The sequence below is a fragment of the Myotis myotis genome, unplaced genomic scaffold, assembly GCF_014108235.1.
Source record: "Myotis myotis isolate mMyoMyo1 unplaced genomic scaffold, mMyoMyo1.p scaffold_m19_p_33, whole genome shotgun sequence".
NCBI classification, from domain to species: domain Eukaryota; kingdom Metazoa; phylum Chordata; class Mammalia; order Chiroptera; family Vespertilionidae; genus Myotis; species Myotis myotis.
The window spans coordinates 1,291,187-1,304,264 of NW_023416339.1; the positions used below are offsets into that span (position 1 = coordinate 1,291,187).

At 39.7% G+C, this 13,078-nt stretch overlaps 1 protein-coding gene across 1 annotated transcript in view; it reads left to right on the forward strand.

Moving 5' to 3' along the window:
* LOC118652684 (adhesion G protein-coupled receptor E2-like) overlaps nt 1–12,717 on the forward strand; it is a 34,499-nt gene extending 21,782 nt beyond the window's left edge. Inside the window, exons 14-20 of the mRNA XM_036302737.1 lie at nt 2,271–2,468; nt 2,741–2,976; nt 5,349–5,415; nt 5,809–5,900; nt 7,681–7,849; nt 7,933–8,043; nt 11,727–12,717. Of these exons, the coding sequence (XP_036158630.1) occupies nt 2,271–2,468; nt 2,741–2,976; nt 5,349–5,415; nt 5,809–5,900; nt 7,681–7,849; nt 7,933–8,043; nt 11,727–11,747 (894 nt within the window). The 3' untranslated portion in view covers nt 11,748–12,717. The remainder of the gene's footprint in view (nt 1–2,270; nt 2,469–2,740; nt 2,977–5,348; nt 5,416–5,808; nt 5,901–7,680; nt 7,850–7,932; nt 8,044–11,726) is intronic.
* The last annotated feature ends 361 nt before the right edge of the window (nt 12,718–13,078 follow it).

Consider the following 13,078-nt stretch of genomic DNA (forward strand, 5'->3'; position numbering starts at 1 on the left):
GTCACCTCTGACACGCGTGTCATAGGTTCGCCATCACTGTCCTAGGGGCTCCCTGCATTCTCTCTTGTGTACCCCTCCCAAGACCACTCACAGGGTATCGGTATTGCTCACTGGAAGCCAGCAGGAGAATTGCCCTCACATTAAAGCACCCTCAAACTTTAATCAAGTAAGGGCTCATTTGATTAGGTCTGGCCCACACATGATAAATCCCTCTCTTTTAAGTTGATTGATTGTGGACCTGCAAAATGCCTTCACAGGAGCACCTAGATGGCATTTGACTGAAAACCTGGAGGCATTTATATGTACACATGCTGGTGGGGTTATGATTGCCAAATTAAAATTCTGCCACCATGGGGATTTTTCAGGACAGGGGTTATCAGGGGCTTCAGAAAGGAAGATTTGGTGATGACAAAGTTCAGAGGTACCGGGGGATCCAGTGAGTACAGGTGAGTCAGTAGCCATGTGTGCCTCCTCTCCTGTCCCGTTGACCTGGTTACTGCTCTGGTTCACCAAAACCAGAAACTTGCTCAGGTAACTTCAGGTAATGGGGCATTGACTGAAATAAATGTGGCACCCACATGAAAAGGATAATAGCCAAGTGGCCAGGTCTCATAGAAGCCTCCAGAAGTGTGAACAACACTCCAAGACCATGTTTCCTCCGGCCACGTTGCTAGGTCTCACGATATTCATACTTTTATTTACATACTGTTCTACATTTATTGAAGACTTAAAATATTTACATTTCAAATTCAAACAGAATGAGAGAGAACCCAGACACTTAGTTCCTCTTGCCGCAACCAGTTAAAGTTGTTAGTTTCTCCTGCATTTTTCTTTGAATGTTTTATACATATAGGGTCAGGCAAAAGTAGGTCTACAGTTGTTTGTATGGAAAATAATACAATAGTTAGCAAAGAACAGTACAAGAATAAACTCTGTTTTTCACATACTCACAACTGTAAACCTAATTTTGCCTCACCCTGTATTAAAATAATGCATGTATTGATTCTTTGGTTTTTCTCTTCTCAAAGACTTGGTGGAGTGTGTGTGTGTTTTTCACTGTTGTGCAAATTGTGTTTTATTTATTGCATCTAAGAGAATTTTCTATTCCAGCCTACAAAGAGACACTTCATTATTTTTATTGCCACAAAGCATTTCATTTTGTGAATGCTTTGTAAATTACACATCAAGACCCCCTCTTGGGGTTTCCTTTTGATCATTTGCTAATAAATAATGTTGCAATTGTTTACACACACTTCCTTCTTCTCACATGATCATCTATAAGCTTAGTCATGCCCAAAAGTCTAAAGGAAAATAAACCCTATGCCTGGCCCGTGTGGCTCAGTTGTTTGGGCGTTGTCCAGTGCACCAAAAGGTTGCTGGTTGAATTCCCAATCAGGGCACATGCCTGGGATGCAGGCTCTATTTCCATGGGGTTGTGCAAGAGGCAACTGATGTTTCCTCTCATATCAATGTTTCTCTCTTTATCACCCACTCCCTTCCTCTCTCTCTAAAAATCAATAAATATACTTTATTTTTATGTTTTTATTGATTTCAGAGAGGAAAGAAGAGGGAGATAGAAACATCAATGATGAGAGAGAATCATCAGTCACCTGCCTCCTGCACACCTCCCTACTGGGGATTGAGCCCACAACCCAGACATGTGCCCTGACCGGGAATCGAACTGTGACCTCCTGGTTCATGGGTCAACACTCAACCACTGAGCCACACCAGCTAGGAAATTTTTCTTCAATGACATTCTTTTTTTGTTGTTGTTAATCCTCACCTGAAGCTATTTTTCCATTTTAAGAGAGGGTGGAAGGGAGAGAGAGACAGAGAGAGAGAAAGAAACATCTATGTGAGAGAGACACATTGACTGGCTGCCTTTGCACACCCGACCAGGGGTAGGAATCGAGCCTGCAACTGAGGTATGTGCCCTTGACCAGAATCAAACCTGGGACCCTTCAGTCCATAGGCCAATGCTCTTTCCACTGAGCCAAACTGACTAGGGCAAAAATATTTTAAAATAAATCAACTCTTTGAATTCCAGGACTTGATCTTGAGTAAGGTCTCTTCTATCCCTCAATTCTTCCAGGGTCTGAATTAATCCATTTAGAACCCATTAACTCTAGATTACCCACCAAAATCACAAATTTAGGTGGCTCCTCCATTCCTGATTTTGTTACACTGAAAAATAAAACTAAATATGGTGGAAGAGTCATTAACTCAGCCCAGGAAAGTATAACTGATATCTCCTCTTTGCTGGGTTCCAGGATGATGATCCCGCCCTGGCTGTGATCACCTACCTGGGGCTGAGCCTCTCTCTGCTGTGCCTCCTTCTGGCGGCCCTCACCTTCCGGCTGTGCAAAGCCATCCAGAACACCAGCACCTCACTCCACCTGCATCTCTCGCTCTGCCTCTTCCTGGCCCACCTGCTCTTCCTCACGGCCATCGACAGAACTGAAAACAAGGTACTGACACTGTCTCAAAGGACATCTGTCCTCCCTGTGGGATGTGGAGTTCATGGCGCCATGCTGCATTGAACATCTTAATATAATGGCCTTGTGTTTTAGGAATGTCACAGGGGTGAGTAGCCAATTTCACAATGACTGACCCAACTAGAAGACACCCCCTTTTTTGACATTTCCTTCATATACATCAGAGTTCCCCCAAAAAGTATAGGAGAGGTCCCGGGTCCATGCTCTACCCTGACAATCCCACCTGGTAACTCACTCCTCCCCAGGTGCTGTGCTCCATCATCGCGGGTGCCTTACACTATCTCTACCTGGCCTCCTTCACCTGGATGCTGCTGGAGGGCCTGCACCTCTTCCTCACCGCGCGCAACCTGACGGTGGTCAACTACTCCAGTGTGAGCAGGTTCATTAAGAAGTTCATGCTCCCTGTGGGCTATGGAGCCCCAGCTGTGATTGTGGCCATTTCTGCAGCTTCCAGGCCTCACCTTTATGGAACACCTACCCGGTAAATTAAAGTTCCCACTGTCCTCATCTTCTCCACATGGTCAGCAGAGAGCCAATGTAGCACTTCAATTTCACTAGAATATGATAGGTATAGGAAAACAGTAATAATGACCCAAAGACATATTCCTGGTTCCATGATTATATTCCTTGAAGCAACTGTTATTAGGAACTTAAAATTTCATTGTTTCAAATGTTAATTATATAGTATGTTAATAATTATATGTTTATATAATATTACTTGTGCATTACATTCATTACCTATACTTTTATAATAAAGAAACATTAACAATCATAAATTAATACATGGTTAAAATAAATAAGCTGATTTTTATTTTTCAATTTAATTATTTTAAATATTAATTATAATTATATTAAAGACTATGTTACATTTAAAACTATTGTACATAAATTTAATCAGTAAATGTATATTAATATAATACTCATTGCATTAATTGAGGAGACTGTTTTAAATATTCTAGGAAGCAAAATGAAAATGAAGGGATGGCATTGGTTGGTGTAACCTACTTCTCTCCTTAATTAAAAAAAAAAGAGGGAGAGAAAAAAATGGGGAGGGAAGATTATTTAGATGATGAAATTGTGATGACTAGAGCTAAGATTTAGAAGTCATTTTGGACATGAAATCTATATTCCAAATATTTTTCATGTATCAGCTCAAGTCATCCTCCCAACAACCCGCTGAGGTAGAATGGTATTATATGAGTTTTGCAGGTGAGGAAATTGAGGTACAGAGATTTCTGACATGGTCCAAATCACACAGATGGTTGGTGGCAGAACTGGGATCAAATAGAGACCATCTGGCATTTACAACATACTCCTATGTTGAAATAATTAATGTTCACCAACATCGGAGTAGCCCTGGTCAGATGGCCTTCCTATATAGCTTGCATAAAAGTCAGCAAACTGTAAAGGGCTGCAACTTTGCTGACCATGTACTCTCTGTTTCAACGACTCACCTCTGTCCTTGTAGCACAAGAGCTGCCATAGACAATATGCAAGAGAATGAGTGCAATTTTGTTCCCGTAAAGCACATTCACAAAATCAAGTGGCGACCCCATTTGACCCACAGGGTGTAGTTTACCAGCATTGTCTTAGTAGTGTTGGCTTTGAGTCTTCTGGTGGGTCCAGCTAATTTCATGGTACTCACACCTCCCAACTCATTCACAAGTATCTCACATGGGGTCATTTCCAGTTCTATCATTTCTATGAGTGTGGCCTTGATGTGCTATGTTTCCTTAAGCATTAGATGCCAACCTGTGGTCACTGGAGTCTCAGTGTTGTCATGAGGAATAAATTATGTAATGCACATGAGCCCTACCTTAGTATTATTATCAGGTTACTGTCATCATCTTTTTTTACTATCATCTTGCATGTCCCCAATTTTTTCACCTTCTATACACCTGCTCATCCATTCATATCTCGGAATAAACACAATCAGGTCCCTCAGGGGACCCTTCCCAACTACCTGAATCTCCTATACCACCGATTAGGCAAGCTGTCTACTATGTGTTCTCATAGCTCCTCACACTTGACCATAAAACTCATCATCTTGATTGTTTCTATTGTCTAACTCAGGGGTCCTCAAACTACGGCCCGCGGGCCACATGCAACTACAAATATTGTATTTGTTCCCGTTTTGTTTTTTTACTTCAAAATAAGATATGTGCAGTGTGCATAGGAATTTGTTCACAGTTTTTTTTTTAAACTATAGTCCGGCCCTCCAACGGTCTGAGGGACAGTGAACTGGCCCCCTGTTTAAAAAGTTTGAGGACCCCTGGTCTAATTAGTAACCTTCCCTGAGGACTGAGACCAGACTGCCTCCATTGCAGTTGGGTCTCAGGTCAAGCAGAGGTCCTGACACAGAGGCAACACAATATTTGTCCAATAAACCATAACTTCATTTACTTATTGATATTTATCTTTTCATTTAAAAATGTATATTTTCTTCTGCCAGCATACCTGACAGACATTTTAAAATAAATTTATCTTTTCAAAAACATTATTATGGCATGATTGATTTATACAATGCTCTACATAGTGAAGCTATGTAACCTGATGAGTTTGAATTTAAGTATAGAACCAGGTCCAGCACCACCATCAAGGGCATACACAAAGTTTCAGTTGTGAAAGAATAATAAGATAAGATCTATTAGAGTATAGGGAATAATTAACAATATTGTATTGTATACTTAAAACTTAGTAAGAGGATAGATCTAAGCTTAAAGGTTCTTATCAAAAAGAAACAATATTAGCAATAGGAGGAAGAAGAAACTATGAGTGGTGAAGGATCTGTCTACCAAGTCTTTATCCACAAAGGCAAATAGATTCTTCAGTCTCTTTCCATCTCTCTTTTAGATGCTGGCTCAGCACACAAAAGGGATTTATATGGACCTTCCTTGGCCCCGTCTGCATCATCTTCTCTGTGAGTAAAGGATGACATGAGAGCATGCTTCCTGCTCAGCTGAGGGTCTATCGAAGAGCAGGTGTATAAGGAGGGTTACAGGCAGGATGAGAAATCCTTAAAGTTTGCCCAGGACTGAGGAGGCTTACAAGAGGCAAAATTTCTCTTTTAAAACCAGGATAAAGGGATTTCCTCTCACTTTCAGTGCTTAAATGTGGAGATTGCCGTGAAAACTGGGACAAGTTGATCACCCCAGTTACAGGACAAGCATAAGCCTGTGTTACTAGATGGTCCCTTTTTCTATGACTACTATGAAATATAAACGTGTCTTACCTGCTGAGTTAGGTGTTGGATGAGCCAGGAGGAAGGTGTACAGATGGAATATATTCAATATGCCTTATGGGGTTTCTGCAGATTAACTTGGCTTTCTTTCTGATGACCTTCTGGATTCTGAAAACCAAGCTCTCCTCACTCAACAGGGATGTGTCCACCCTCCAGAACACGAGGTGAGAGGGGTAGAGGTGCACACCGCCTCATACAAAGCATGGTCCAGGAGCAATACCCTATGGTACCAAGCTCCTGGTGTCCTTTCACAGGGATTCTGAAGGGTCAGGAGAGAGGTGCAGCCACCCTCTCTGGAAACCAGCTCAGGTAGTGTGGTTTGCTGCTGAAACCCAAGTCAAAAATATTTTGTTTCTCCTAACTCCAGCATGAATTTATCTCAGCTACAGAGAAAATTGACTTTGTTCTCTTAAACATGAATTACTTCCATGGTCCTATGAAAAAGGTCTCAGAACATTTTTATCTTTATAGAACACTTAGGAAGTCACATAACTGTTCCCAGAACCCAGCAGGCCCATTCATGCCCACACCGTCATGGATGCTCTTCCCTTTGCCCTCTCCACTCCTACACCTGGAGAAAATCAGGTTCTTTCTCCACATATCACATCTTGTGAAAGGCTAGGGGCATCCTTTGCTTTCCTGAACTTAGCACAGAATGAATGGCCTCTATTCTAGGCAAATCATGCTCACTCTCAGTTCATGGAGAGTGAAAAAACAGGAATAGTGTTGGATGGGACCTGGGCCGAAGTACCTCACACATAATAAATATTATGTGACTGTTTGTTCTCATCTTTCCATGAGACTATAAGGTTTGTGAAAACAGAAATTATCTTTGTTATTTTTAATACCCAAGACCCAGCACGGAGAATCAGGTACACAGAACGTCCCCAGTAATGCCAGCTGAAGGAAATTAGGGACATTCATGAAACATCATGGTCTTTTTGAAACCCACATTATGAATTATCACTACAGCGGAACCTCGGTTCTTGAACTTAATTCATTCTGAAAGGCTGTTCGAGAAGCGGTGTTGGAAAACAAAGTCGTTTTTTCCCATTAGAAATAATGTAAACTAATGTAAATAATGTAAATTTGTTCCAGACCCCCCCAAATTGTTCCGTTTTAACCTTTCCTGTATACAGTACATGTCTAATGTACTGTTTAATCTACAAACACTTCTTTTCTTAAATTTATCGAACCACTCCCTGCTAGCCTTAAACTAATCACTTTCAGCACTTGTTCAAGGGTATCTTTCCAGAGGTCAGTATGCAGCATCTTCACTTTTTCACATTTCATTGCCTCTGAAATGCTGTCACTGGCTAACTGCTTTTCATTTATCCAACTCAATAACAATTTTTCTGCCTCTTCAATTGCCTTTATTGTTTCATGAGCACTTTCACACCCTTACCAACATCACCACTCTTGATGGCCTCTTCATGTTTTAAAAGTGTTTAAGTCATCCATTTCACCAACAACAAAAGTAAATAAATAAATAAATAAATAAATAAATAAATAAATAAATAAAAAAATATTCACAGCACAATTTCCTGAGATGTTAACAAGGCAAGGTTTAGCTGTAAACCGACTCGTATTGGCACGTTTTCTCCTTTGTTTGTGGCCTGAGAGACACTTTTTGTCATAATCATGTATCAGCATGAAAATGGTTATTAGGTCAAGAACTGAAGTTAGCCAAGACATTTTTTCCATTAACAACTTGGTTGAGGACCAAATTGTTCGAGATGGGAGATGTTCAAGAACTGAAGTTTGTACTTCACTCAAAGTCAAAATGACATGATAAACTCTGATAGCATTTCTGTTCAGAGGATCATTGAGAGTAGTTATCAAAGTTGGTCACAACTCAGTCATGCATCCCTGGGGTAGAGATGAGGGTGACCTTGATTCTGTTGTTCTGGATGCACCACGGACCTCTCTTTTCCTTCTACCCAGGATGTTGACATTTAAAGCGACAGCTCAGCTCTTCATCTTGGGTTGCACATGGTGTCTGGGAATCTTGCAGGTGGGTCCAGCTGCTCACGCCATGGCCTATCTCTTCACCATCATCAACAGCCTGCAGGGCGTCTTCATCTTCCTGGTGTACTGTCTCCTCAGCCAGCAGGTACTACTGTCCGGCTTCCACCCAGGATTTTCCACTCTCACCCCTCTCAGTGAGCTGACTCAGAGCATGCTTTGCTTCTGTAGGTCCAGGAGCAATACAGGAAATGGTTGAAAGGGATCAAGGAAACCAAAGCCATCTCTGAGAAGTACACACTCTCCAGCAGGGCTACGTCTGAAGTCTCCAAACACAATGTGGTAAGATCACATATTGCTCCCAGAGCACTTCACTAGCTGATCCACTTTAGTAGCTCATGCCCATCACACTGGACAACCTGACATATAGCCAGTGATGCCCTAGGATGGCTCCCACTGAGTTTACTTGTGGACCCACCCCAAGGCATTTCCATGTCAACAATGGAGGTCTTCCTCCATTCCACTCGCTGTGTTGATGTACTCACCTTGACCCTTGCCCATGATTACCTTCTCACATGTGTAGAGCACTCACTTTGTGAGACATGGTGCATGTGGTTTTTAATTTTACTTAGTGAGAAGATAGAAAACATTTCCTCATAAGCAGAGAGAGAGGCTACGGTTGGTCAGCTCAACAAGCAGAAACTAATGATCTGAAGCTGTGATGCTCAAACCGCATAGTCACAGCACCATCCTTTATCCCAACTCATTCCATGCTACCCTGTATATAAAGGACAATAAATACATGGCATATATAGTCATAAAAGTTAGTAAAATAAGCGTTAGGTTGGGTTTGAGACTTTACTTAAGAATTTACGATTGTTCCTGGAATTTTCAACACATACAAATAATGCAAAGCCAGGAAGGAGATTCACAAAGGGCTGAGGCGGGATCCCAACAATAGCAATGAACATATGTATATTCTGGTTTATAAAATCTTGTCTCGTGAGTTTTGTTCACATGTTCTTCACATCAGCTCTTGAAGGTAAGTATTATTATGTTCCCATTTGGTAGGTAAAGAAAATGAGACTCATAGGTTCTATATGAATTGTGCAAGGTTTTCAGACAATTCACTTTTTCTCCCAACTTCCATGGACCCACCATGCTGCTTGCTAAGCATTATGCATATTTATCATCCACTTGTTTGTCCAACCCTCTACAACTAAGCCTTCCAAATTCTCCATTCATCAAGAATATCATTCTTCTAATTCTTTCCTTTCCAGCAGGTGTTTCTACCAGTTTCTTTCATAGCAAATCAAGTAAGCAGGATGAAATAAGGTCAACTTTGTGCTCTCAAAAACACAAGGCATTGGACATCTGGTTCATTTTCTCCTCATCCCATCAAATGTGCTTCTGACTTTTTTAAGGCTAGTCCTTCTATTGCATTTTGGTTCCCAACACTCTTGACTGCTCCATAACTTTACATTACTGTTCATGCATTCTCTCTCTGAACCTTGCACTGTCTCACCTACTCAACAGCATCATTGCAACCACCTTCATTGCAACATGCTAAATCTCTGTCTTACTAAAAATTATTAAAGTTATACATTTAATCCCTCCCTCTTCTTCCTCAAACACTCAAAAACTGGTATGTGCCTCCGTCATTCCACCAAACAGCTCTCTCTTAAGCCTCTAATGACCTTCATATCACTGGATGAAATAAATATTTGTTGGTCCTCTTAGTACTATCGGGTGTTGTGGTTACTGCCTCCATCATGAAACTTCTCTTTTGTTCCTGGTTCCTAGATCTCAACATCCCTGGCATTCTTCCTAACTTTCTGGCTGAACTGTCTTCATCTTCTTTAGATTTCATTTACTCTACCCAGCTTTGTCCTAGAAACACTCCCATTTTTTATACATATATATATGGCTAATATGCAGTGTCCCCTCACAAGTTCGACAGGGAGACTGGGAGTTCGATCACTCGCTATGACGTGTGCTGACCATTAGGCATTAGGGGGCAGCACAGAACAAAGGAAGGGCCCGGTCAGAAGGCCCCAATTGGCCCTGATTGCTGGCCAGGCCTAGGGACCCTACCTATGCATGAATTTCATGCACCGGGCCTCTAGTTATACTATACTCTCCTGATAGACAATCCTGTCTACAGGGACTCAATGAGTTATGCAGAAGGAAATAATAGCCAAATAGTTTCTCTAGTCCTGAATTACCTTTGAGCCCAGACCACAATTTCCAATTGCTTACTTAATACCTTTACTTAAATATCTCAGAAGCAATCCAACATGGCCATAAAAGAATTTATCATTTTTTCACCAATTTAATCCTCTTCAGGGTTTCTCATCTCGTTCAGTGGCATTTCCATTCATCTCATTGCACTAGTCAGGACCTGGAAAAATCATTAATTTTATCCTCTTTCCTACCCTGTTCCACCCCAAACCAGTCCATTGCTAAATCATGTTAATATTTCCTCCTCAGTACTCATAAATCTGTCTTGTTAATACTGGCTCCATCACCTCCTCCCTAAATGCAGCTGTCATCTTTCCTTGGCTGTATTGCAAAATCCTCCTATCTGGCTTTTCTTATCTATTCTCTCCTGCAACAGTTGTTCACATAAAACTCGGTGTTACGTTCTCAAAACAAAAATTTGATATTCTACCACGTTGCATAAAAATCCCCAAAATGGTTCCCCAATTCCACGAGGATCAAGACCAAATATACAAGGGTTCCAATTTCCTCCACATCCTCACAAAAACTTGTGGTGGTTTAGTTTTTTGCTTTTGCTTTTTTAAATCCTCATCCTAAAATTGATTTTAGAGAGAGAGAGAAAGAGAGAAAAACATCAATGTGAGAGAGAAACATCAAGCTGTTGTCTACCATATGTGCCCCGACCAGGGATGGAACCTGCAACCTGGGTATGAGCCCTGACTGGGAATCAAACTCAAGACCCTTCAGTGCACAGGGCGATGAGCCAAGCAACTGAACCACACTGTCTAGGGCTAGTTTTTTATACCTTAGTTGGTGTACAGTGCATTAGGCTTTTGGTTTGTTTCCCTAATGTCTAATGATATTAAACATCTTTTCACGTGGTTATTAGCCTTTTGCATATCTTCTTTGAAGAAATAGCTATTCAAATCCTCTTGCCATTTTTAATTCAGTCATTTATCTTTTATTGATAAGTTGTAAAAATTCCACATAGGTTCTGGACACAAGTCCCTTGGCAGAGATGATTTTCAATTTTTTTCTCCCATTCTTTTCATTGGTTTTTCACACTCTTGATCCAATTGGTGCATAATTTTTTTTTTACTTTGTAAGAGTGAAAATTATCTATTTTTTTGTTTACTTGTGCTTTAGATATCATATTTAAAGAAGAATTGACTAACGCCCATAAGATTTATATATGTTTTCTTTCAAAATATTTATAGCTTTAGTTATTACATTTAGGTATATGATTTATTTAGAATTTTTAATGGTTTGAGGTTTTTACAGTGTGACGTACACGTTCTTTTACATGTGGCTATCCAGTTTTCCCAACATCATTTATTGAAAAGATTGTTCTTTCCATCGGTGAATTATCCTGACATCCTTGTCAAAAGCAATTCATGATAAATATAAGGTTTTATTTTTGGACACTTAACTCTCTTCCATCATCTATCTTGATTACTATAATTTGTAGCAAGTTTGAAATTGGGGAATTGACTCCACAAATTTTTTCTTTTTTATCAAGATTGTTTCAGCTGTTCTGGACCTTTCTAAGTCCCATATAAATTTTAAGATGTGCTTGTCAATTTCTGAGAAAAAATTAACTGAGATATTGGTAAGCATTGTGTTGAATCTATAGATCAATGTGGAGGTCCTGCAGTCTTAACTAGTAAGTCTTCTGATCCATGAACATTCAATACTTTTCCATTTCTTTAGGTTGTTTGACTTCTTTTGACAATCTTTCATAGTTTTCAGAGTACACGTCTTAACACTTTTTAATACAGTGTCATTTTTTATCCCTTTCATCTCAGGAGGATGAAATTAACAACTAAACCAGATGATCCTGTCTACTGGAAAATGAAGAAAACACTGAACTGTCATCCTTTGGGCAAAGAATATAGAAAATACTTTTTGTATCTGCTATAAGTAACTCTTCTTGGCACCACTGTAGGAGAAAAGTATATAGGAAATGTTTGACATTCAGTTGCTAGAGAATTGGGGCCTTCTGGTCCACACAGCATGCTTAGCTCAATCCCAGCACAGTCAAGGAGCTATGACCCAATTCCTCAATTGTCTTGGGTTAAGGCTTAACTGTTAAGCTCTCCACTCCAACCTGTTTTTCTTCAAAAGTGTTCCTCAAGTTAAATATATATAACAAGGAAAACCATCATCAAAGGTCTACCTTATAACAACATAAAAGAGTAAAGTAATGTTCAGTTAAATACCTGTATTTGGCCTCCCTACCTACATGCCTTGACTTCTTCACTCTTCATTTCTAAAGACTTACTAATTTTTAATTTAAAAATATTTCTCTTACTCACCAAGTGCTGTACACAGATCAAGACAGATCCAGTTCCTGATTTCACAAAGCTTATATGTAAAAAAAATGTTAGAGTAAAATCAATAGAGTTTCTACATCCTTACATTTTATAAATTTGAGTTGTGTGCAATATATATGTATTATTTCATCTAGGCAAAACCCAATCCAAAGCAATTTCACCTGGAAGAATTTCCCTATGGGTTTCCATGGACCACATTTGTATAATTTGAACATACGGGAAATGCCTGTAAATGGGTATAACATTAAAAACATCCATGAGTCCATAGTGATACCTAAAAATATCAGTTAATAATTGTAAAAGATGAGATAAAATTAGAAAATCATCAATTTTCAATATCAAGTAAATGGCCACTAAACCAAAATGTAAAAGGCTGTTGGAGGACAGGCTACTCCCACACTGCCAAAAAAAAAAAAAGAACACCTCACAGATTACTGATTAATTACAAGGGCCAAATTTACAATAGGGAAATCTGACAGTCACCATATGACCTTAATGATCAGCTTAACATTGTCAATAGTGGGCAACCTAACATTAACTCCTGATAAGACATGACTTTACAACATCCTATGTGTGTAAATAAAGAATTATTAACAAATCAGTCTAACCAAAATCTAATCCAGTGTATCAATCAAGGGTTGGGAAACTATAACATGCAGGCTAAATCCAGGCATCTGCCTGCTTTTATAAATAAACTTTTATTGGAACACATCCACAGTCATGTGTTGATGGATTTTCTATGCCTCCTTTCATACTACAATGTCAGAGTTAAGTTGTTGTGAAAGACACTGCAAAATCCCAAAGCCAAAATATTTACTCACTAG